This window comes from Natator depressus, chromosome 2 (assembly GCF_965152275.1).
Source record: "Natator depressus isolate rNatDep1 chromosome 2, rNatDep2.hap1, whole genome shotgun sequence".
NCBI classification, from domain to species: domain Eukaryota; kingdom Metazoa; phylum Chordata; order Testudines; family Cheloniidae; genus Natator; species Natator depressus.
This window is the reverse complement of record NC_134235.1, coordinates 210202931-210228904: the sequence shown is the minus strand read 5'-3', so window position 1 is coordinate 210228904 and position 25974 is coordinate 210202931. Positions and strand designations below refer to the sequence as shown.

At 39.5% G+C, this 25974-nt stretch overlaps 1 protein-coding gene across 2 annotated transcripts in view; it reads right to left on the bottom strand.

The window, feature by feature from the left end:
* DGKB (diacylglycerol kinase beta) overlaps positions 1-25974 on the bottom strand; it is a 500582-nt gene that overhangs the window by 249449 nt on the left and 225159 nt on the right. For both annotated transcript variants that reach the window (XM_074945832.1, XM_074945833.1), the window contains 3 exons: positions 18389-18463; positions 8157-8242; positions 5011-5100 (listed from right to left, as the gene is read on the bottom strand). In XM_074945832.1, coding sequence (XP_074801933.1) covers positions 5011-5100; positions 8157-8242; positions 18389-18463 — 251 coding nt within the window. The remainder of the gene's footprint in view (positions 1-5010; positions 5101-8156; positions 8243-18388; positions 18464-25974) is intronic.

The following is a 25974-nucleotide window of genomic DNA, read 5'->3' as shown; positions in this document are numbered from 1 at the left end:
ATTCCCTCTCACACTGGAGAATAAAAATAGACTTGAGAACTGAGGCATGGGGCTGCACTCAATGCTTTTGAGGAAAAGAGTGTCTGGAGCTCGTAAAGTGAAGCCAATGTCTGATTCTCCATACAGACAAAGTCATGAGCCATATAAGGCTCTGTTGCAAGCAGCACTGCAACATACCTCCCATGAGACAATGGGCAAGTTACCCCACACATCCATGCCTCATGCTCACCATTGACAAAACAGGGACACAATAATCTGCCTCTGGGTGATGTGTGAGAACTGACTCATTAATATTTGAAAAAAGTTCTCTAAGATGCAAAGAGAGAAGGTGCTATACAATGCAAAATATTATAGAACAAGACATTGACCTACTAAGACCTTTGCCATAGCTCTCACTGCATCACAGATAAAAGCAGTTCTCGCTCTCTCCCCCTCCCCCACCTCACCCAATATACTCAGTGCTGATCTGGAAAAAATGATGGTTAGGTCTGAGGTCTACAAGTAAAGAATCTAAGAGGAGAGGTAAGTCCAACCTCTGTAGAAAATCAACAAGAGCAGCAAATCTAAGGGACAATACAGAGACCTCAAAAAATCTATAGAGGAAGTTTTGGCTATCAGTAAGAATGGTCATAGAAGCTGAGAGAAACACTGTATTAGACATCTCCAACTCCAACACGTTAACTTTAAGGATAGAAAATACAGGACATCAACAGGGATGCTTTAAGAACAAAATGTCTGAAATGTGGTATTCCATTCCTGAGACACAGCAGCATGAGATATGCATACTGTCTCTAAGTTTGTAGCAAAATGTTTGGCTGAAGGGGGCTGGGTAAGGTTTTTGAGAAGTCTAATAAAACTCTTTTTATTTAAAATTGCACCTTCTAGACAATTTCTCTGGTATTCTTCCCTACTGATACCTCAATGATGTTCTGCTTACTTATATAGGACCATTTATCAAGGCTTCCATTCCTTCTCCAGACCTTTGCACACTTGGTAAAAACATGCTGATTCATGTATCAAATCCATTTTGGGGATGAAATGTTCATCAATATTTTTAAACAATGTCATAGTTATTTTTACCTCTTTCCATTAGCAAAAGCAAATGATTTAAAAATATCTTCCATCAAGAGGGACTGTCTAAGCAGGAATTAGGGAGAAGGTAAGCCTGACCTACCAGATTGTTCTGTCTAAGGCTTGGGAAGTAGACAGTTATCATGCACTGAAAAGGTACCAGAGAGGAAGCTAAAAAGTCCCTGAAATGTCTGGATACTCAACAGACATTGTAACTCAAAAGGGAGCATTGTAGCATGCAAGCTATTGAGATTTCTCCAGAGAGCCTTCTGATGGGGAGAGATACCACAGCAAATAACACACACACACACAGTTGAAGGGCAACCTGTCACCATGGAGTAGAAGAACTAAAATGAACTTCACCCAGTGACTGACAAGAGAACAGCAGTTCCAAATGAACCAACAGACAATACAATCTGCCTGAGCTAGAACAGAAAAAACAGGAGGGAAAACAGCCTCTAAGGAGAGAAGGATTAGGAAGATGAGCCTCCTGCCCCTCCTCCCCCTTCCCCCCCCCCCCCCCAGTATCAGAGACCAACAGAAATTCCTATTAAACAAAGGAAAAGAGGATGGAGAAACCTAGATCCAGGACTTAGGCATTGCGATGTTCAGTGTCTGGAGCATCACAGGAAGAACACTGTCATCCACAAAGACTGAGTCAGGCTTGTAAGCTCCATATAGAATGAATGAGGAGAGAAGGGCACCTTTGAACTGCCAGCGCGCTAGGCGGGGAGCTGCCCAAGCTAGCCAATTTGAGATGCTGATGAGAGGAGTGTGTCCTAAGCCCCACCTCCCTCTCTCAGAGATAGGCACCTATCTCCTGGCTGCAGGGAGGTGCCTATCTCTGCTAGCGATCCACAAACTACAGGAAGATAAGTGTTCCTCTGTCTAACTTGCATGCAGGGCCTGACCTGGTATGCATGCTCAGAGGACACCTAACTCCACATAAAATAGGTGAGAGAAGAAAGGGAAGGGAGGAGGATCTCCTTTATAACCTTTAGTCTGTGGTTAGATTGGGATTGGGAGACCCCAGTTTATGTCCCCCCTTTCCCTAATACGAAGGGATTTGAACAGGGATCTCCCACCTCTTAGGTAAATGCTCTGACCAGTAGGCTATAGGGTCAATCTCACTCTCTCTCTGGCCCAATTAATATTTAATTGTTCAATTATTTAATTAAAATGGAACAATGTCAATGGGAGAGATTGAGGGAGACCCACATCAGAATGTCCTATAGCCCAGTGCTTCGGGAACTCACCTGAGAAGTGTGAGACCCATGTTTAAATCCCTTCTCTTCATCAGGCAGAGGAAGGACTGGGGGTCTCCTACGTGCTAGGTGAAGTTCCCTAACCACTGGGCTAAAGATTATTAGGGAAGTCCCCGCCCAGCTATGTTTTGTGGAATTAGGTGGCCTCTACGTAAGCATGCATACTGTATCAGGCGCTGCATGCAAGTTAGGCAGAGGAGCACCTGTCTTTCCTTGGTTTGTGGATCACTCTGGGACTTAGGCAGGAGACAGGCATCCAGACTCCTAGAATGAGGCAGCAGTGTGCATGCCTAGAGGCAGGAACATAGGTGCCAGGGAACTTTTACTGCAAAAACGTAGGCATTGAGTGAGTTTAGGCACCTACACAGTTAGGTGGCAGCCAAGCAGGAGTTTTGTGGATGTCAGTTGTGCCTAAAAAACGGGCTTAGGCATCTACCTCTTAGGTTTAGGTGCCTAACTCCTCTGTGGATCTGGAACCTAGAGTTCTAGATTCCTGCTCTCACTGGTCAGAGGGCAAGAATGTAGAGACTTGAGTCTGTGGACCCAGCACTTGCAATTAGTAAGATGGAAGGGAAAGTGAATCTGAGCTGCAGCCCCTGTGGAGATGGAGGCAGCTAACCTTGTGAAACCTAAACTATCTTGCTCTGTAAGACAAAGCTGAGCTGCATCAGGCCCACTGGAAGCTGCAGGAACTCAGCACATCTGAAAATCAAGATACTCATTTATTGCCTACTCTTTTAGAAAACAGAAATAGGATCCCAAAGAAAGACCAGACGTGGGAGCTGTGCTCACAGCGCCCAATATATAAAGGAATGCAGGCAGGAGTTAGCAATGTGCATGCTGTGCTGAAGGGGTGCCTGCTAAGGAGAGCTATTTTTGACAGCAAATTGACAGATGAAGTCTAGGTTTAGGGGTCATGAGATCTGAGGGAGTCACTGTCCCACAACTCACTGCCTACTTACATACCTGTTAGAGGGCACGAATGATAAGCTTGCCTTGGATTTCATAAGTAGGGGTCCTGTTTCCTGCTCCTGTGGAGGAGGCCATGGTTCTCTGAGGTTTCCATAAGTGGAAAATATTGGGGGGGGGGGTCATGCACACCCAGGAATGAGGAGGAAAACCCAAACAGAAATCAAGATAGCCTTCCACCTATGACCAATTTTGCAGAAGTGAGAAAGACAGCTGCAGGAGGCAAAGAGTGCCTAGAAGCACTCTCCACAGAGCAGGAATAAAAGCCACTGCATTGCAGAAGAGTTTGCCAACACTGGAGTGGTGTTACAAAGATCTGCACCCAGGAACCAATGAAGGATAGAGAAGAGGGGGAAGATAAAATAATCCCTGTAAATTACTTATATTTTAAGCATGAGGAGTGAGGGAAACAGAAGGAAAGAGCAGCAGAAGCTGAAAGAGCACCAGAAACAGGGCAGCATTCAGACTGAAATGACTGAGGGAGAGTTGAAATGGAATCAGCATTGGATCCCAAACTAAATCCACTGGACACCAGCAGGTTGAGATCAAATCCATGGGTCTAGAGGGAATAAGAAATTTGAGCTAGAGCTATTAGTCCCCTGCTGAGAGAAAGCTTGCACAGCTGGATCCCATGAAGGGGTCTCTCCAACATTCTTTCTGATGTTGTGAGCCTATGCAGCTGGGATACAGCCACCAGACAGGTGCTTAGTCTTGGCTGAGTCCTTCCTATTCTTAAAAAGAAAGGAGGACTTGTGGCACCTTAGAGACTAACAAATTTATTTGAGCATAAGCTTTCGTGAGCTACAGCTCACTGCATCGGATTTTCCACTGAATGCATCCGATGAAGTGAGCTGTAGCTCACGAAAGCTTATGCTCAAATAAATTTGTTAGTCTCTAAGGTGCCACAAGTACTCCTTTTCTTTTCTTTTTGTGAATACAAACTAACACGGCTGCTACTCTGAAACCTTCCTATTCTTGTCCCTTGTCTTCAGGTTGTGCTTGCTCTTCTCTTTTCATCCTCCCATGGATGGAAAGCAGTTATTAAAAGAGCTGAAAGGAAGGTTCCATGCTGCCAGGAAAAGATTTACATATCCTCTTGCTTTCACTATTCTTTGCCTCCTTGCTTTCTGGTAGATGGCACCAACATGCTGATTGTCTTGAATCTTCACCGGGATGAGAGAAGAGGCAATGAACAACAAAGAATAGTCATATCAAAGCTACTAGTTTAGTGTGGCCTGACACTTGCATTTTTCTTTAATGTGTCTGAATATACTGAAAACAATAAACTATTAGCCATTTGAAGTAAACCCTCTCCCTACATTTAAGCTTACTCTTTTACCAGGTACTCATCATGTGAATAAATGCAATAAAGGTGATACAAAGCCAGGCTACTTTAAACCTTCATGATCATATTGTACTCTCCTTCAGTCTATAGAGCTTTTATTGACAGAAATGGGAGTTACAAGCAAAGTAATAGAATATGGACCTTACTATCCATAAGGAATTTGATGTGCCATTTAGAGACCAAAATCTAGTTTTACTCCATATTTACACTCACAATTCATTCCAAGAGGCAAAAGAAATAAAATTGACGATGGGTCTTCACACATCATAAGAGAGAAATCAATGTTGCAAGTAGATTTTGTCAGTAAACTTCTGTTTCTTTTTTAACTACATAATGCAATATATTTTAACTCGTGTTTACCTCCTCCCCATCTCAGACATCTTGCTAAATCATTGCCAGTCCCAAGAGGCAAAATAGCAACTGGAGGATGTTTAAGCAAATTTGCCTTCTCTGTGAATAAAGGAAAAAATACACAATCAAAGGGATAAAAAACTGATAAGCCAAAATTAAGTTGTACATGTAGTACTTAAAATTATGGATAAGCTAACCAGGTTAGATTTTGATTTAACAGTTCAGTGAAACATGCTTTGCAAAGGAAACTCTACCCTCCACAGACAAGCATTTTATTGGCTGCAGTGCAGCCCCTCCACAACTACTACTATTCCAATCTATAATTACATTATTAATTATTATTATTATTATTATTATTATTACAGGCATTTTTGGCACCTATGAATGTGGTATCTGTCTTAAACAGAGATACTGAAGATCTCATTAAGATTGAACACCATGCTCCCTGTTGCTTTCAGCTTTACCGCTCAGCTAGAAAAGCAGAATTTAATCAGCTGAGAATGTGCAAAGAATTGAGCCTTGTAGATTTTTCTTACAGTGGCCAAGTTTATGTTTAATTGTATTTCCACATGGAGCGAATTCCATGAGGCTCCACCACCCAAAGTGCCCTGGAACCAGCACCCAGAAGCTTGGGAAATCAAGTTCCAATATTCAGGATAAGCACTGATTATGTGTTCAGTCAGAGATCAGTGATCAGGCCTCTAAGTTAGTCTGGGACTAAAATGTTGAGGGCTTTATGTATGAAAACCAGTACTTTGAAAGTTTACAGGCTGGAACACAAGTAGTTTTTGACTCCACACATACCCCTTTCATTGCATCCATAAGATATAAGCATAGATCCAGCAGTCCCACCCCAAACAAAGTTCCATGCTCCACTCACACCCACACCCCAACAAAGGGTTATCACAGAGTGGACAGGCTTTTGTGGCCCTTTGAAATGGAGTAAATTTCACTCAGAAAGAATATTTAAGATACACATACTTCAAATACACAACTACAGCAACACAAAACAACAAATAATTTCAAATGACAGTGCACAAAACACATTTAGTAGTAATGAACAGCATTATTACTAGCCATACGCCTAGTCCTAAACTGATATTTGCATGAACAAGGTAAAGGCAACAAAAATAACGTAAAGGCAACAAAAGCGGAAGGCAACAAAAATGATTAGGGGACTGGAACACATGACTTATGAGGAGAGGCTGAGGGGACTGGGATTATTTAGTCTGCAGAAGAGAAGAATGAGGGGGGACTTGATAGCTGCTTTCAACTACCTGAAAGGGGGTTCCAAAGGGGATGGATCTCGACTGTTCTCAATGGTAGCACATGACAGAACAAGGAGTAATGGTCTCAAATTGCAGTGGGGGAGGTTTAGGTTGGATAATAGGAAAAACTTTTTCACTAGGAGGGTGGTGAAGCACTGGAATGCGTTACCTAGGGAGGTGGTGGAATCTCCTTCTTTTGAGATTTTTAAGGTCAGGCTTGACAAAGCCCTGGCTGGGATGATTTAGTTGGGGATTGGTCCTGCCTTGAGAGAGGGTTGGACTAGATGACCTCCTGAGGTCCCTTCCAACCCTGATATTCTATTATTCTAATCAGCTATTTGATTACACAGGTTGAAGTGCACACTAACAGTAATTTTCACCAGTTCACACATCCAGTAGATCTGAGGGGAACACGGTGTTATTTTACCAATTTATCTGTCATCTTTGCAGAAAGCTTGTGGAGGATTTGGTATTTACAAGTGGATTTTAAAACCCTAAGCTTTTTAGAAAAAAATAAAAGTTCAGTTTAAAAGGCTCAAACTGCTTAGATAAAGATTTGGGATTTTCTCTTGCTTTGATCCAAACTATGATTCTCCTTTTTATGTTGGGGGCAGTGGAGATGCGGGGGGAGGGGGGGGGACATGAGAGGGAGAAAGAATTTCCAAATGAAGAGCATATTTATTTCTCAGAGCAGATAGTTTCCTAAACTTTATGTACATAGCTTGTGGCTATCATAATCTCTTCCTGGCATCAGTGAGCTTGATTGAACCAAAACCTGCTTACTAAGACTGCACTACTCAAAGCTGTGGAAGCCAATATTTAGCCAAAATACAATATTTTTTGAGATAATTCCACTATAATAGAAGGGAAACTGCATGGAAATCTGAGGCATTCCCCGTGACTACCTAATGACAGGAGAAGAGTTTAGAAACTTTACACTTTCAGCAATATGTTTATCATTGAGGTACAATGATTTATGGCTATTAGGCAATTTTGTTTTTACAAAACCTTTTTATCTCATTTAGAAAGGGTCTTCTCTACTTTGCCCTTAACTTCAAAATGTTCTGTGGCCCATTTGCCTTACCCCGCACCTCCCAACAGCACACACTAGCCAGCACTCCTAATCAAAACTCCAACTGACTCCCTTACTGCCTTCCCCCATCAACACGCACCTCTTTTCATGACCTCCAATACCACATACCTCCAACTCTTTTCTCTGGAGCCTTCCTAGGGTTGAATAACCAATCACTTGGTGCCAATAGTCTCAATTTTCTCCCATAAGCCTTGAGTGGTTCACAAAGTTCAAATTTCATGACCTCAGGGGCTCCTTCATTCAATCATTCCAAAATGTACAATATCTGACTGACTATAGGAATCTAAACTTTTAAATAAAGCATGTGCCAGTGAGGCACTACACAGAGACTGGAGACCTACTCTACCATGAAACAGACCCTGTCAAAGGTATTTGGGAGGTCACAGAGAGAAAGCAAGAATATGGTAATAGAAAGGAGGGGATGACCAAAGGGAACTTGCAGGAACTGCCCTAAACTTTGAAAATGGCTCCCGTTCGATTCAGGTTGAAGAAAGGAGACAGAAGCAAAAATTAAACAAATTCTACCATCCCTAATCTGTAGGTACCCAAGTAATACCAGATGTGAATTAGTGACCCAGGTATTCTAGATGTTCTTAATTATTTTCAATTACAATAACTTTTAAAAGCTAATGGATTTCATACTTCAAAGAGTCTGACCATCAGCATTTAAAGTGACTGAAATGTTGTTTTGAAATTGTTGGCTCCACAAGCTGATAAAAAAGATATATAGTCTTATAAAGGGATTTCCAAAACATAACAGCTCAAGAGCAAGTATAAATAAACCTCCTCATTACCTATGCAATCCAAAATCCAACCCACTGTTCCATCTCCACCACATGCCAGTACCTGGAAGTCAGGAACATCTCGGAAAAAATTTAACCTGCAAAATAATAAGTAAATGTACTTGTTTAATTTAAATATAAGCAGTTATACATTGTGAGTCTTTCAGTTTTATGATGCCTAATCTTTGTGATTTGTCATATAAAAGAAATACATGCTTCATATAATAAAAACTGGGAAGTTTAACAGTTCCCAATAAAAATCACACATCCATAACACTGATTTTTTTCTTTTGAGGCAGAAAACAAATACGATCCAACAAAAAGTTATCCAATAAATCTAATTAGATTATTAGAACACATTAATTCTTGAGTTTACAACACTGTAGTATTTTACAAATCGAAGAAGTCTGAATATGAAACGTTTGAATCAGTCTGTCTGTGGAAAGAATGGGGAATCCATGGGTCTAAAATTCTGCATTTGTCCTATTTAAAAAGTGATTTTTATCTGAGGCACGCGGTTAAAAAATGCCTTTTCTATATCTACTTTGAGACACCTAGGCAATAGCTATGTGCACCCCCAGACCACTGCAAAATAAACCAAAACAAAACTTTAAAATAGCTGTAGCTTAACGATCGAAGAACGTCCACGTTCAATGATTCATACTTGTAACAGCTTTTTGTTCATCACATCATTTTTGCTGGTGGTATAGCTTATTCTTTTCCAAAGTACGAAACACAAACAATGTTTTGTTCACTCATCAAAAAATATCCTGCACATACTCAGGTTTCAGAGTAGCAGCCGTGTTGCTTCCGATGAAGTGAGCTGTAGCTCACGAAAGCTTATGCTCAAATAAATTGGTTAGTCTCTAAGGTGCCACTAGTACTCCCTTTCTTTTTGCACATACTCAATAAGTCATCAAATACATAATTTAGAATGATTACACATGAAAACAGGCAGGAAGACTCAAATATCCTAGATTTGTTTGTTTTTAAGGGCCCAATCCCGTAACCTTCACTTAGTCCTCCAAATAAATCATGGCAGGACAAATGTTAAGAAGCTACAGTGCTAAAGTGATTGTGCACATGTCGCAAACGTTAATGCGCAGGTTTAATTTTCAGTTTTGCTTGTAACCTCCCCAAAAACACACAAATATAAATAAATATAATTGGAACATATAAATACAGAAGTATTTTAAACCAGTCATATTCTGAATGAATGTTCAGGTCTACTCTGAAGTATCTTATATCGATACACAGAACTTCTCCAAACAGTGAACCCTTACAGTTATACCCAGGAACTTCCCATAATGTTTCTTCTGGCTTTGGATAAATGAAGCATACATACAGCCCATTAACTACAAATACAATTTTCAATCCTGCATTAATGGTTAATAATAGTTCCCATATGGTTCCCATATGGTTTCACTCAAACACAGTAACAGTCATCATTGTAAATAAAGAATTGGATGGATTTGCTAACATAGCTTGAAGGAAAGTATAAATATGGTCTATCAAGATTTCTCTAGTCAATTGGCATATTACTTGCACCTATAGCCTCCAATCCACAAAACAGATTTTTTAAAACAGTTTGACGGAAATGTTGGGCCTGATTCTCATTTATACAAAGGCCCCTTTACACCACTGTGGCAGTATAAAGGGGCCTTAAAGTGGAAGTAAATTTACACTTAATTTAAGTGTACTGTGCACTGTCAGAACAGTAAAACAAGCCTTACTGTACATGAGAATCACATCTATTATCCTTAATTTGCTCAGAAAATTGTCCAGTTATCATTGCTTTACCTATAATAGCCACAGTTATATAAAAATATAAAATACTTAATTTATAATGCATCTATATTTTCCAACAAAATTGCATATGTATGTATTGTTTCAGCCATTTCAATTCTCTATGTTCAGACTTACACAACCACTGTATCGAGCAGTGGTGGGCAAACTACAGCCCGGGGGCCACATCTGGTCCTCCAGACATTTTAATCCGACCCTCAAGCTCCTGCCAGGAAGCAGGGTCCGGGGCTTGCCCTGCTCTGGTGCTCCAGCCGGGGAGCGGGAGCAGGGTCTTGCCCCACTCCACCTGGCAGTGCACAGAGCTGCCTGGCTGCACCTCCACATAGGAGCTGGAGCGGGAACATGCCGCTGTTTCTGGGAGCTGCTTGAGGAAGTGGCTCATTATATAATGAACATTTCAGATGTAATGGCCTTTAAATACCTATGACACAGTTCCTGCTCAGCTCCTGGAAGTAGCGTTTTCTGCATGGAAACTTCATAAGATCAGCACTGCAGTATGGGATAATAGCTGAGGACTACCACCAGTCTGCAACCATAATGGCAGAGAAGTTGCTGAGATTGGAATGATGTAAGATCAGATAGTACTGACCCTGATAACACACAGTCTACTTGGCCTGGTACTTTAGCATGGGTGGTACTGAAGAGTTGTGTGTATGAATGCAAGGTGTGTCACAATCAACTGATAAAGTAAAATGTTAATTAGCATGCTATATCTCTCTAGTGCAGAAAAGGTCAAAGAGCCAAAAAGAGAATGAAATACAAGGGCCTAGTCTACAAAATTCCAACCAATTTAAAAACTGGTTCAGCTCTTGTGGCTCAAACCATAAGATTGTGTTCCGAACAGGTTTTAAAAATAGTTTTTCCCAGGGCAGATGTATGGAAAAGGAAAGCAATATTAAATACTCATTGCAGTTGGGTTGTTTTCACATTTTTTGCTTTGTATTATTATTATTGTCATCACTTTATCCGTTTTGTGTACGTACTGTCAGCTACAGCATTAATTTCTAATTCCAGATAATTTCAAAAATCTGATCGATAGAAAAACTGTTTTTAACATTATTAAAACTAAATTACTACTATTACTTTCACTCGGAAACCTGTACAAGCAAGGTACTCTAAGATCTGTACATTCATGGTAACTAAGGAGGCTGGCTTTACAGGTGGAGGGCTAATAAAATAGTACTGAACCAACAAATGTTTGAAAACTCTAATATATTCTCTAAAGCAACTTGTCTCTAAAGTCTAGCATAAGCCACATACAGGAGAACCTCAGAGTTACAAATATCTCAGGAATGGAGGTTGTTCGTAACTCTGAACAAAATGTTATGATTGTTCTTTCAAAGTTTACCACTGAACATTGACTTGATACAGCTTTGAAACTTTGCTATACAGAAGAAAAATGCTGCCTTTGCCATTTTAATTTAAATGAAACCAGCACAAAAACAGTTTACTTACCGTGTCAAATCTTTTTTTAAAACTTTCCCTTTAATTTTTTAGTATTTTACATTTAACACAATACTGTACTGTATTTGCTTTTTTTGTTTCTTTCTTTTTTTTTTTTTTTGGTCTCTGCTGCTGCCTGATCGTGCATTTCCGGTTCCAAATGAGGTGTGTGGTTGACTGGTCAGTTCATATCTCTGATGTTCGTAACTATGAGGTTCTACTGTACTCAGATTTTACCTGCACATATCTCAGATGACCTGTATAGCTCTTTCATGTCTTTGCTACTTGTAAGTAATGTAACCTAATATCTCAGTCACATACAGAAATACAGTTGGCGTTTTTACCTTGATGCAGTATATGGATGGGGGAGGTTGGAGAGGGGAAGAAGAGGAAAGCTCACCCTTGGTACTACTTCTTCAGAGTAAATTGGAGATAGATTTTAGTAGGTTTCCATTGAAGCAAGAGTATGACCCCATCGGTTTCTCCCCTTTCCAGGTGATCTCAGCCACTTACTTGCTTCTCCTTCTCTATACACAGAATCCTGGGATTAATTGACTAACCCAACTGATGTATTTTTTCTATCTATCTAATTCATCATTAAACCCCCTTAAACCAAGCACCCATAGAGCAGAACAGAGACCATAGACATAGCAATTAGGTTGCGGAAATATTTACTTCTTAATTATATTTATCATCCCATACAAAAATGGGATGCTAACATGAATACCAATGCCTGAAATTGCTTATTTTCTGGACTCTGTTCTATGAATGGAAAACTAAACACAGCTTTTCTCTCCGTCCAGACTGCCAAAGCTGGCTCGAGTTGGCCGTGTAACTGGACAGCACACACTCCATCCTCATTATAACACTCAGTTACAATGTTGTCTACACTGAAAAGACACTATTCATGAGATGATAATTACAGTAAATCACTCTAATAAAATCACTTTAATTAAACATGCAGTTTATTACAGTGAGGGGCAAAATATTTCTCTCCTGAGGACTATATTTTAATGTGAGAAGATTAACTGGTATGTGGGTGCCAAGCAGCTGAATAGTTGAAAAATACTGATTTTCAGACAGCACTGTCTGCAAACTAAGGGTGCAACAGTTTTCAGCACAACAGATTAGAGAACTAATTGAATAATGTATTTGTAAATATATAACCCCAATCCTTCAGTGCATTGTGTACAGGGAGATCTTTGTACTTGTGTGGAGCCCCACTTAATTCACAGGATTCCATACAGATGAAGGCTTCTGCTCATGCAAAATGCATTTTAAGGTCAGGACCTAAATTTGTATTTTGGTGGCCAACATAAGGCATCCAAGTTGAAAATGTTGGCCACTGATGTGGATACTATACCAGTCCATGAATATACTCTGCGTTTTCCTTAAATCAGATTTATGGATTTATTTAGGAATCTATCACACAAAACAAAACAAAAACAGTACAGACCAGTATATGATAATTAGTGATATACCACCAGTCAAACATGGACATGAAAGGATAACTGATGTAGAATCAATGACCTCCATTTGAGTGAAATTCATTTAACCTGATTAATGCCTGAGTCCAAACACACAGCAAAGAGGCACTGTACAAATATGTAGTAAAAAGACACCACATATTATAATTAGCCTACAATCTAAGTTAATGACAAGACACAAGAGGTGGATGAAACAAACGAGTATGAGTGGAGAGAGGGAAACTGAGATAACGTTGGTATGAACATGTTACATATAGATTAGGTGTGTAAACAATGTAGCTCACCACCTGCCTTGCCATTAACAGACAGTGTTCTGAACACATCACAGCATATATCAGTCTTAAGGAAGGATTTATTAAAAGGAAAATATCACTTTACAAATTTTGGAGAGAAGTTTATAACACATGGAAGAAAGTACGGAGTTGCTTGTGGGAGGAGATTAATGTACTGCAGGCTGGAAAAATAAGTTGCTGGAGTGAAGATGGTGATTGATGATACGTGAAGGTAATGGGTCTGCTTGGCAGAGCGCAGCTCAGTTGTGAAATGCCTTAAAGGTGGAGATATTCAGTTTCTATTTATATTTGATATGATGGTGAAAAGGAACTAGTCGAGGGTCTCAAAGAGCAGGGTGGCAGAATCGAAGCAATGAGTCAAATGATTTTGGCAGTAACTTTTTTAATGGACTTGTAACTAACAAGATTACAGTAGTGCAGCCAGAAAGGAGATTACAGTAATTTTGATGTTAGTTAAAAAAAGCCTGAATGGGAGCTTTGGCACTCTGGACAGACAAGAAAGGGTGGCTCATGATTCTGTTAAAAATACTTTAAAATAAACAATTCAGTTGTCAGGTAACACAGGGTATCCATTGCATATTTGTGCATTAAATACTTTATTGAACAACAGGCTAAACACATTGTTGAAAATATACACATATGGACAAGATTTAAGTTACACCTGTTACCATTTATTCTGAGTCTTTATCCACTTGTATTATATTCTTAGGGTTTTAATTATGACAGCAGCAGGGGGCCATGGCAGGCTACAGATTTTCTTTGGGTAAAACATAACTCTTTTTAAGGGAGGAGTCCTTCAGAAAAATCATGGACTCACGATTTTGTTTTGAAGGCTGTGTACCACCACCTTTACTGGCAACTTTTGCTTTCTAAGAAACAGTTCTAGAGTGTATATCTACTTCTCTGAAAGGCTTCACAGATCCCTGGATTTGTAACAGCAAAATGAGCATGAACAGACTGTGATAATGGACTTCAATAATCAAGGAAAAACTGTAATTCTCAAAATAGCTCTGTCATTTGTGAAGTCACAAAGGTCAAGTTGCTATAGATTTCCCACTGCACTACAGAGAAAGTTGTGAGGATTCATGCTGCAGACTTATGATGTTTTTTAAGTGGATGGAAGGGAAAGTTTTTGTGGTACAAACTTCTGTATGAATTCCTAAAAATGAGATTTTACCAAATTAAGTACTTAAGGCAGTTAACACAAGTACAGTTTTTGTGGACATAATTCCCATGATCAGATATAAAATAATATAAATTAGAAATTTCAAATAAAGCACTTAATGTAATGTGAAGTCTCTTCAGATGGCCAAAGCCTTTGAGAAATGGTGACCTCTCCACAGTGTCAGTGGGTCTACAGTTCAACTCCTATTCATCCAACTAGTATTTACCTATCTGTAAGGTGAATGATGACTGAATTTCAGATTCTTCAAGATCATTAAATCCACAATAACAGTTATTGACAGAAGTAGAAGACTCCTATAGAGATATAACAACCAAACACGGAAACTCTTTTCAAGGCTAAAAACACAGGTGCTCATCACAAATTGCACAAAGTATCAGCCTGGCAATTTTCATGTCAATTTGTTAACTGTGGCAGTCTATAACTGTGCAGTACCTTTTATACTTGTGTTTATACTTCAGCTGCTGCATTTGCAGGGTTTTTCTAGTGCACCCATATCTTTCTGCTCCCAAATAAAGAATTTCTAAACCATTAATTAAGGTGCCAGTGCTTAGAGCACTGCTGCTGAGCAGCAGTTGATTTTGGGACCCTGCAGCTGGTCTTTGGTGAGAAACTAATGTCCCTGACTCAGATGTGGCAAGATTTGTTTATTGACATCATGTACATGTTTTTATCTACACTATGTACATGAGTGCTCTCAATTTTAAACTGAGATAGACCCAACCACACGCAGCTCTGAAAACCATAGCTTAGCCAGTCTGAGAAGCCACCAGGATGTAGTCTGGGATGCAGGCAGTTAGATCTAGTAGTCAGAGCAGTGGTGATCATTCCTAGTGCTCAGATCAGTGATGGTCAGAAGCCAGGAACCAGAGATCAGAGATGGAGACAGAGTCAAGACAAGGGTCAGAGACAGAGTCAATAGTCAGGGGTGGGGCACAGAAGCAGGGATCTGAAACAAGCCTGGAGGGCAGGAACCAGGAACAGGACAGGAAGGCAGGAATCACGAACAAGGTAGGGCTCAAGAGTCAGGCAAGAAGCCATCATTCAATGTAGCAGCCATCCAGAGATTTGACTACTTGCTAAGACAACTTCTTGCGCCTCTTTCTGACTTAAATAGTGAATCTGAGCCAACTGAAGAGGCCGTAAATCTCCTCCAATGGGGAGCTTGGTGGATGGTGCCTATGGTGAGCTATGGTCCACTAGCCCACACTCTCTGCTGGTACAAGCAAGTGGCCGAGTGGTGGCTGAAGACTGCTTGGGGACCTGTGTTTGAGACCCCTGATCACTTACACAGGAGCATCTGCCTTTGTCCCAGTCCCTCCAGATCTCCATCCATTCTCGGAAGTGCTATAGAATATCTCCCTCTGAGATGACCTGACCATTTCCCAGTCAGGATACAGACAGCAGCAGCAGATTCAAAACATTGACCTCTACCAACCTGTTACTGTTCAGCAGATTCATTATCATATGCACACTAACTGTCGTTCTAAAAGGTACAATCTCCTTCTGAAATGCTTTGTTGAATAGGAGAGAATTAGTGGGGAAAGTTGAATCCACTGTTTCCAGAATTTATTTAAACTCTTCAAAAAAATGACAGATATGATTCCATTAATGGGCCAACCTTGCCCCTGTCTCCGTCTGGGCTGAGGCTCAATTGGTACTGCAGCAGCCTATTTCTGTGGATGGGCCCTCTGTGGCAATATGCACGGGGAAAAGGCTCTGGGCATTCCATCATAGAGGTGAGGCTGAGGGACCCAGCCAGTGGGTTCTAATTGCTTCCATGGAGCGCTACAGCTTCAGACCCGTTCTGCAACCTGGGGTTTTCCTACTCTCCTGGTTCCCCTGCATATTTGTTCAGTGCTCTTAACAGCACAAAGATCCCCAGCGAAAATAAACTGAAAACTTTCAATTAATATTAACTGAACAGAAAACAACTAAAGTGCACAGTAATATAAACAATAAGTAAGTCCAATAAACATATCTGAAGTGAAATTAAATGCTCAATAAAATAGTCTCAAGAGAGACAATTTAAATGGATTATGGTGATCATGAAAAATGTGAATAAATAATTTAAAAATAAATATTTATGTTGCATTTATATAGCCCTTTTCGATTTAGTAATAGTGGTGGGAAGTGCATACTTCTTGATTATTTCTCGTTGTGGTATTCAACTCCCCTCCATATTTCCCTTTACTTGAAATGCAATATGTGGTGAAATTTAATAAATGTAAAGGTTTGACTGACAATCTAAAATAACTGGCTTGTGTTTGATAAAACGCCTATGTGAAGACAAACAAAAAATGGGTAAATGAGTTAGACAATAGGTTTATTCAACTGTCTGGAGTTTCACAGAACCAACTTCCTGTAAAAGGGACAAATTATACACAATCCACACTCTAGTGCCTGAATGATGAAGGGCTGGCAAGAGATACCTGGAAACATACGAGTATTCATTTCTATGCAATAAATAAAAAAAACTTGATTAATTAAATACAATACCTGCTTGAAAATTGATAAGAAATTTCTTCAAAGAAATACTAAGTAAAACAGTTAGTTTTCATATTAGAAGAGAAATTCAAAAAAACCTAAAAAACACTGTTATGGTTCAAAGAGAGAGAGTGTTTGAAAGTTGAGACTCCCAGTTTAGGGCTTTGAGTCTGCACTTAATACTGCCCTCTTGTGCTTATGCCTTAAAACACATTCTCTCTTTATAGCATCACAAGTTATCTGACAAAATGTTACAAAGTAAAATATAAACTACAATTACTGTCAGTACACAGAGGTTCCAGACTTGCTTTGATTTTTAAGTCTCAATGAAATTTACAAAGTAAGCTAAATTTGAAGAAAGCTATTTCAGTAGCTTTAAAAATTGTCAAGTTGGTACTCAGTCTGAAGTATGGGGTCTGAAGGATTATACAATTCATAAAATGGTACAGGGTCATGCCCTCGTAAGATTTAGCAATAACCCCTGACATAGCATGCTATAATTTCCCAATCTATTCATTCATGTTTGGTCTACGCCCAAGGTGAGTTTAATGAAACACAAAAAATCCCCAAAGTCCTCAAAACAATAAAAGCAAAAACCCAAAACCTGCCTTTGCATCGGATGCAGGAGAATATCATAGGCAAGAAAAAATATATCATGGATCCCATAGTTTCAAGGTTTCTCAATATATTTTTTCTCCATTCCACAGATTCTAAGTTTCTATTTTCCTTTAGAAGACACAGCCACCACAATGCAACACACCTTGAAAACCCAAGTCGTAAAAAACCTGAGCCTGATTTGCCCTCACTTTCACCAATTTTGCATCAATATAAAACTGCAATGATATTAATGGATTTACACCTGATTTACATGGGTATAAAAGGAGATTCAGGCCCTGAGTCTCCAGCCTTCATTAAGCAGCAATAGCAGAAACTTTTTAACATACCATTCTTAGTGACTTAAAATCAGTCTAGCTGGTTATATGCTACCCATTCTGCTCCTTCCACTGGGAGCCTGTTGGAAATGGGAGAAGCAGGGAAGGGGCTTGCTGGAAGTAGAGTGGAGAACCAGTGGGATTGCTGCAGCCAGCATAACCTAGATACGCCCTTAGGCTGTTCTAAATTACATCAACTGCCAATTTAGCTCCCAGTGGCTCCATGATCTATAGAATGAGTAGGTGTGTTAGGGACAATGTCATTTTGGGGGGAAAATATTCCATAGTTAGAAGACAGAAGGAAATATTTCTACCACAGGTAGCTTATTGAGGCTGCTCAGATATATGGTACATTAGAGGCAGTCGAGAGGTGAGGGTGGGAATCACAGTACAGATTTGACACACGGCACTCGGGGCTATCAATACCACATATATGATGCTTTTATATGTGTACATTCACACATAATTTTTGTCATTTCTGCAGTTAATACATAAATATGTGCTGCTGACACATTCAAAAAACATACTATATCTATGTATATCAGGCTGTTTATTTAATTATGCTGTATTTTATCAAATGAGTTCCTGGTAATGCTATTAGCCTTTGACTTACCCTGGCATTGGTCCATTTCCAGCAAGACTGTAAACTTGACGAGGATTTAAAAGGTACTGGAATTTTCTGTAAATTCTGCAAAGGAGAAAAAGTTAGGAGAAAAGTGTTTAGTAATTTTTTTAAATTAATAAATTATGCTTTTGGATTTTTGAAAAAACAAAACAAATGGTTAACATAAATTGTACCTTAATAAATTTAATAATTTAAGATAAAATCTCACATTATTACAATAAAGCAAATCAAATATATGATTGTTTCTATTACAATTTATATAGCTCTGTATATGTGCATAGAGTTTTGCAGGTATAGCATTGAGACAAGGTTCAAATACAGAGTGAATAAATAACAGGTGAGTAGACATCATCAGCACGTGGGTGGGATAGGTATGGTGACAAAGAAAAGGATGAGGCAAAACAGCACCTGGGAAAGCATTTGGGTACAAAATTTTAGAAGCAAAATTTTATATCTGCAATTAATTATTGGCACAAAATTAATTAAAATAAATAATTAATTGTGGATGCAAATGCTAGCATTTAGACATCTATTTGATTTGAGGGTGCAATCAGATGGCAAAGTAGTAGTGCTTTACCCACCAAAAATTACAAAATCATTTTTATTTTTCCCAGTGTTTTATATATATGGGAATTTTGGCTTATAATAATTGGAGCTGTCATGTTCTGACCATTTATTAAAAATATGAAGGAATGCAAATGGGGAGCACCTGATAGGGCACGCTGATCCAGAAACAGGAATCATCATGAAAAAAAGGTGTGGAGTCATCACTAGGAGACAAAATTAGTATGAAAGTGCTGAGCAGAGGGTGTGCGGGGAGAGTACAAGTATAGTTGGAGAGTGGAGCAGAAAAGCCTTGAAAAGCCTTAGTTAAAATTAAATGTTTTCCCCGAATATCAATGTCACAATGGGACTTATTGATACAGTTATACAAAGATTTGTCATATCCCATAACCAAAAATAACCATCAAATATTTATTAGGATAAAGAAAACAATTTGCAAAAAGGTTGGCAAGACTTTTTTTTATTGTAAGGTTTGTGGGGCTGGCACCATCTTTTTCTTCTCTGTGTTTGTACAGTGCCTAGCACGGTGGGGTCCATGTGCGTGATTAGGGGTTTTAGGCACTATGATAAATAAATAAATAAACAAACAACAACAACAATTTTCTGTTAAAAATTAAGGCTATGTCTCCTAAAACCAGGATACGTTTTGTTTCACAGTATTGAATTGTTTAAATAATTCCTAGTAATGACAACAACGACTAGAATTGTTTCCTTGTCATAAATATTCTTTTCCACTTCTCACTCATGGATGAGAAAATTCCTCATGGAGTGACCCTCTGACACGGTGACTGGGATCTATCATACTAATTTGAGTTCATAAAGCCTTTCCTCCTTCTTGTAATTTAAATGTATATTTCCTCAGAATAATTGACATTTTGGCATCACACATTTTAATACTGTATTAGTTTTTTCACTGTAATATCTCTCTCTTCCTTATCTGTTCCTTTTTAAAAGTCTCTGTTTAGTTGTTGGTTTTTTCCCCCACTCTGCTCCATTTTCACCCTATTTTTCCATTAGATTTTTCCTCTCTGCTCCTTTGTCCACAGATGTTCCCCTAAGCAAAATGGGAATCTAATAACATCTGAACTGAACTTTTGAACTTACAATGTTTGAATGGTTTCAAATGAAGTTGCCTGTACATAATATCTATGTACTTTTTTGGTAATAAATGTGTAATTTACTAGGGTAGGAGAGGGAAAGGCTTTATTTAAACAAACCTCTTAAAATATGGTCATCTGTAAATGACCATACTGAAGATTTTCTTTAAAGTCCGATCATTTATCAGTCCCTTGATAAATCACCCCACCCACTCTCACTCACTCATATTACAACAGCCCTAGTACCAGTCATGAGACAAAGTCAATGTGTGTGACTGGCTTCATCTTGCAGATGGGCAGACTACTCTGAATTATCATGATGATTACTAAACCAGACGTGTGACAGGTGGATTTTAAAATGCTGTCTGTTTTTTCACAAACATTTAGCTATAAAGAGTGCAGTATCTTATTCATGAGAAGGCAAAAGACTGCACTTTCAGTTTGCTGGCTGGTGTACATATGTGCCAGCCCTCTTTGACGGACATAATCTCTCCTAAGAGAGCACCAACCCAGAATAGCCAGTAGTCCAGTTAGGACACAACAGTCAATCTCTCTTTCAATTTCTGCTGTTAGACCTGCTCTACTTTGTGTAAATAATTAAATATTCATTAGGCCACAGACTAGGAGACTCTGACTCTTTAGCCTGGTGGTTAGGGCACATCACAGGTGACTGCCTTAAATGTTCATCCATTAGCTATTTGGGGTGGGTCATAACTCATCACTGAATGAGTCTGATAGTGCTGATTTTAACTACTACCTGGGCACAGTTTCCAGTGAGTCAAGTGACATTCTTACTCAATATTTTCACCACACTAATAATCTTCACCTGATCACATTGTAATGTAGAGACTAGCAAATATTCTTATCACTGCCCTCTTACTTGAACATATCCTATTCCAGCCAGTAGATATGTTCAAGTCAGCACTATCAGAATCATTCAGTGATGAGTCATGGTGAGCCCACACATCCTGCTTTCTACTATTGTAACGCTAAGATTTACTCTTTGTGCAAAAGCCAGAACTTGGGAATGATTCATTTCAGTTCATACGTTTACCAAGAAGAAGGAAGAAATTGCCTGTAAATGTTTCCCTTTATGCTAAACTGTAACTGTCTGAAACAATATGAGTGATATGCTCAAGGTTGGGAAATGGACAGTTAAATAATTTCTCTGCCCCAGTTTGAAATGTACAGTAGCAAACAACAATTATTCTGACATGTTGCTTTTTCATGTAGAGGAGGATAATGAATACACCCTGCCTTGTGACTGGGTTTGGGGGATGGAGGACTGCAGACAGAATCACGAGGCAGAGTGGCAGGTAGCACTACTGCACACAGCTCATTGGGCGGACTGCTACGATGGGTTGGGCTGATTTTCTTGGGATGAAAATCAAGCCTTTAAAAGAAAACAGACGATATACTGGGAGGCTAAAAATCATCTCTAAAGGAAAGGTGGCTAGACTGGGAAGAGAAGTCGGTCGTAAGAGTGGTGCATTACGGGCATTCATATTAGGTGAATTTAGCTTTAAAACATCCATACTGACATGGAGAAAGGAGTAGAGCATACGGCATAGTGAGATGTACCTTTCCTTAAAAAAGGGTAAAAGGAGCAACATTTCCTGCTAGGACAGTCTGAATTCAAAAGGCATATTTTTGAGACATGGCGCAGAAACAGCTGCAATGCCAAATGAGAGTTTATGAACCCATAGCAGTCAAAACTGGGATCTTGGTTGGGGTAGCCACAGTATTTTTTAAATCACATGTTATGATTTGGTTTAGTATGTGAAGGCTATCTTAATATCATTATGAGATTTGCTGCACTTCTATGTAATCATTTTTAATGGGAATATATGTTTGGTACACAAAAATCTTGGATTTGTCAGTTTAATCTTAATGTTATTTTCCTGTTACTGTATACTGTATTTAATTGTATTTTTTTCTAATCCTTTATAAACACTTTTCCTCTACAGCTGTAGTGTATCCTTGGTCCAAGTCAATGTTAAAATGTTGTAAACAGAGTCACTATCTAGCCCACCACTTAAAAAGAAAGTATAATTGGAGCAAGTTTCATAGTATCCTTTATTTTATAAATATATCTACTAGTTGTTCAACTTTTTTTGTTTACTGCTATATGGATTTCTTTAAAATCTCAAGAATAACATTTTATTAAACTATATAAATTTGCCAAGCCACTGCTTATTGAAAATAATTTGGATTTTATTACTTGTAATAAAGATAACACTAGACACTGCTGAAGAAAAAAAGAGGCTACTAGCCATAGTAACTTTTGTTCTCTGAATATGTTGCCTCAACAGATCAACATGCTGTGTGAATGCACTGTGCCAATATTCAAGAAGATACCCACTTGCCCTACTCTAAACTATTCCTCAGTCTCCTTCCCTTCAGTTTCAGAGGTGTGGCTAGAATAAGAAAGAAACTAAGGGAAAGTTACAGGTATTTATAAAATTAGTTCTATAATGCTGAAACAGAAGGGTATGTGTACGCTTCCCAAAAGGCTAACTGCATTGAAATGGGGTGGTACAATATGGAGGGGGGTAGAATCTCTGAGCGTGAACTTCTACACTGCTATTTTTTGCCTGACAGCACAAGTCCTGTGAGCCCCAATCAGTTGATATGGACTCATTGATATGGATTCATTGCCATGGGCTTGGGATTTTTTTGGTTTTGTTTTTTTGCTGTGTTCATGTACCCACAGTCTCACAGTGGAGATCCGCAGAGACAACATCATGAAGAACTACCGGATTCTTAACTAAATCTGTCACAACCTTTCTTTATTGAATGAAACTCAATTAAAAATTGTAGCTCAGCTTATCATGATACATCAAATAAAGAAAATCCTAAGTAAAGTCTGTAGATCAGCTTTCAGTAAAACATCACCTTAATGTGCGTGAGCCAAGATAATGAAATTCTAGTCTATAAAAATTAGGTGTTTTTACACTACTGTAATTTCTATTTGGGGAATGTGCTATAGCTCATAAACCTTAAATTTCAGCCACTTGAAAAGTCCACCGCTGTTGCTGAAATAAGTGCACACGCTACTATGGAGTCAGTACGACTCAGTAGAAAATGTTCTCACTCTGGACCAGAAGTTTAGGGGTACAAGGCTCATGCAAGGACCTAACCTAACACAGTATTTCCCCTTACCTCCTTCAAGTTCTTAAAAAACAAAAACAAAACAAAAAACTACAAAACCAAACCAAAAAACACTAACTACAAAAACACACCAAAAGCACGTTTCTTCCAAGAGACCTAAAATCACTCGTCCTCCTTTCAAATACTACTTTTACTAAATAACAAATAAATCCAGCCTCAAAAATCCTGGGACTAACAAGGGACAACAACAAACACTGCTGGTTAGTCATTGTGGTTTTGTTACATCCTATCCTCTATCTTTTAGCTATATAGTGTCTGGGGCAGAAACCATGCACATGATTCTATACTGCCTCATGCTTTGAGTAGTCACATTTACACCTGTGCAAAGTGAGTGCAAAGTGGGTGTAAAGTGCTATAATTTCACTTTGCACAGGTGTAAATGACTATATAAGGTGCAAAACAGTAGAGAAAAATGCCCCATTTTGCCCTGTGTAGCCGCTACAGTCTATAATTATCTGTTACCAGTCCTTGGTTGCTGTCCAGATAGCAATTCAAAAAAGGCATTCCAAGAAAATTAAAAAAGTAAAATACTATTACTATGACCAGGTCCTGAAGACTTATTCACACTTAAGAATTAATCCTTTAATACAACATGTGCCCTTAATTACATTCTTGTTATTCTTCTGAAATGTTACTTGCACTGAGATGAAATGACCACAGCAGTACACCTTAAAGGTATAGAACAAAATCCTCTTCAGAGGATATTCTGCCTATGGGCCAAGAGCACATTTCTAGCCAGATTAGGTCTGCCTATGGTGCAAAGATAGTTCCAGTCTCATTTATGGACAGCCTCCTTGTGGTGATTGATTGGGAAGTCTCCATGTTGGCTATTTTAGATCAATTACCTGCTTTTGACACAATTAACCATAAATTATTGTTAACATCTGTATGGGTTATGCCAGTGATTAGCTAATTCGCTTGAGTTGCGTCATTTTTCTTTTCCCCTGAGCACTCAGATGGTAGTTTTAGTCCATTACTTTTTTGCTCTGAGAATCTCTCCAGTGGGTGCCACAGGGTTCTATTCTGTTACCTTTGCCAATACAAATTAGGAGAGACCATTAGGGGACATGGTGAATTAATTGGGCCGTTGTGGCTTAGAATGCAGACAACACTGCATCATCATTTCATTAGACACAGAAAGAACAGCTGATCAGCCTTCTCAGTATCTAGCCAAAACCTGGGAGTGGCTGAGACAGACAAAATTAAGGTAATGTTGGTGTTCGGGAGTGTGAGGGGGGAACTGGAGAAAAATGGCAGTGGTTATATTTACTCCTTCCCTTGACTAACAATTTGGGAGTCCTGTTGGAACCTTTGCTGCTTCTTGATATCCAAATAGCTGCAATGCCCAAGAATACTTTATTTAGCACTTGGCTAGAAGACTGCAACCTAGCCTTCTGGGAGCGTCAAGGCCAGATTAAGACATTGGCACTACAAGCACTACACTAGCTCCTGAAGTTGAACGATGACACTAGAATTTCAGCTTTAGTTGAAAATAAAATTATATTTCTAGCACTCGTGGCTTTGAAGTAAATCTTGAAAATATGACTTGAGAGTAACTGATACAGTGATTTCTGCATGCGTTGTAGACAGCCTGACACAATAGTTTTAAGAGGTCTGAGCTTCCCCATGCATCGTAGTGGGTGTTAACTCTCAAACTTGCTGCTTTGTGGGGGGTCCAGCAGACACAAGCTCGGTAGAGGAGCTGGGGGTGGGAAGGGGCTCCCTGCCACCACTCTCTCATGGCTCTGCTGGGGTAGTGTGACTGCTAAGCTACACTTACACACACATTTAACTTAACACTTGTGAATAGTCCCATTAAAGTCAATGTGATTATTAACATACATAAAGTTAAGCAGATATGTAAATGTTTGCAGGATCAGGACTTAATACTTTATAGCCATTATTCTAATGCTTCCCTTTTGTAGTCCTCATAATACTTGGCCATTGTGGCCAGTATTAATAATGAGGGTGGAAAACTTTTTTTTATTGTTCATATTAAGGGTAGATTTACATCAGAACAAAAGTATGTCCATTGCTCCTTGATAGACCATTAGCCTAAATGGCTAACTATTATGGGAATTATAAAGAGAATTGTTAAAATATCAGAATTAGTTCAAGAGATAGAAGAGCAAATTAAATTATAATACTCCTGAGGGAATTCTGCAGGACTGCGCTTCCGCAGAAAATGTCCCCCCGCAGAATTCCTGCAGAAAATGGCAGGGAAGCAAAGGGATGCCACGTGAGGTGGGGGCGACCATGGGCACATTTTTGGGTGGGATTGCCCCCATCCAAACAGAAAAGAAGCATTGGGGGGCAAACGTGGTTACGTGCCACTGCTCCCCGCCACTTTTGCAAGCGCAGAGCTGCGTCTGAGCTCTGCTGACTCTGGAGCTTAATGCCGCCTCCGGGTCCTAGTGCCAGTCATGCTACCTTTCTGTGTACAACAGTGAGTAACCGCAGTGGGCCTGGGTAAGAGGAGATGGGGGATATGAGGGAAGGGGGGCGAGAGGGAGAGACAATGGGGAAGAAAGGGGGGAATGGAGAAGAAAAGGAGATAGGGGAATCGCTGGGAGAAGCAGGAGCCTGGCATGTGGCATCCCCTTGGCAGCAATTGGGGCTCTCCCATTAAACAGGCCCATTGAATCCTCACTCTGACAAGCCCTAACCCCCTACACAGGGATCCCTCCAACGAGCCCCCCACACCCAGACCCCCACCCCACTGATCCCAACCAGTTGCACATG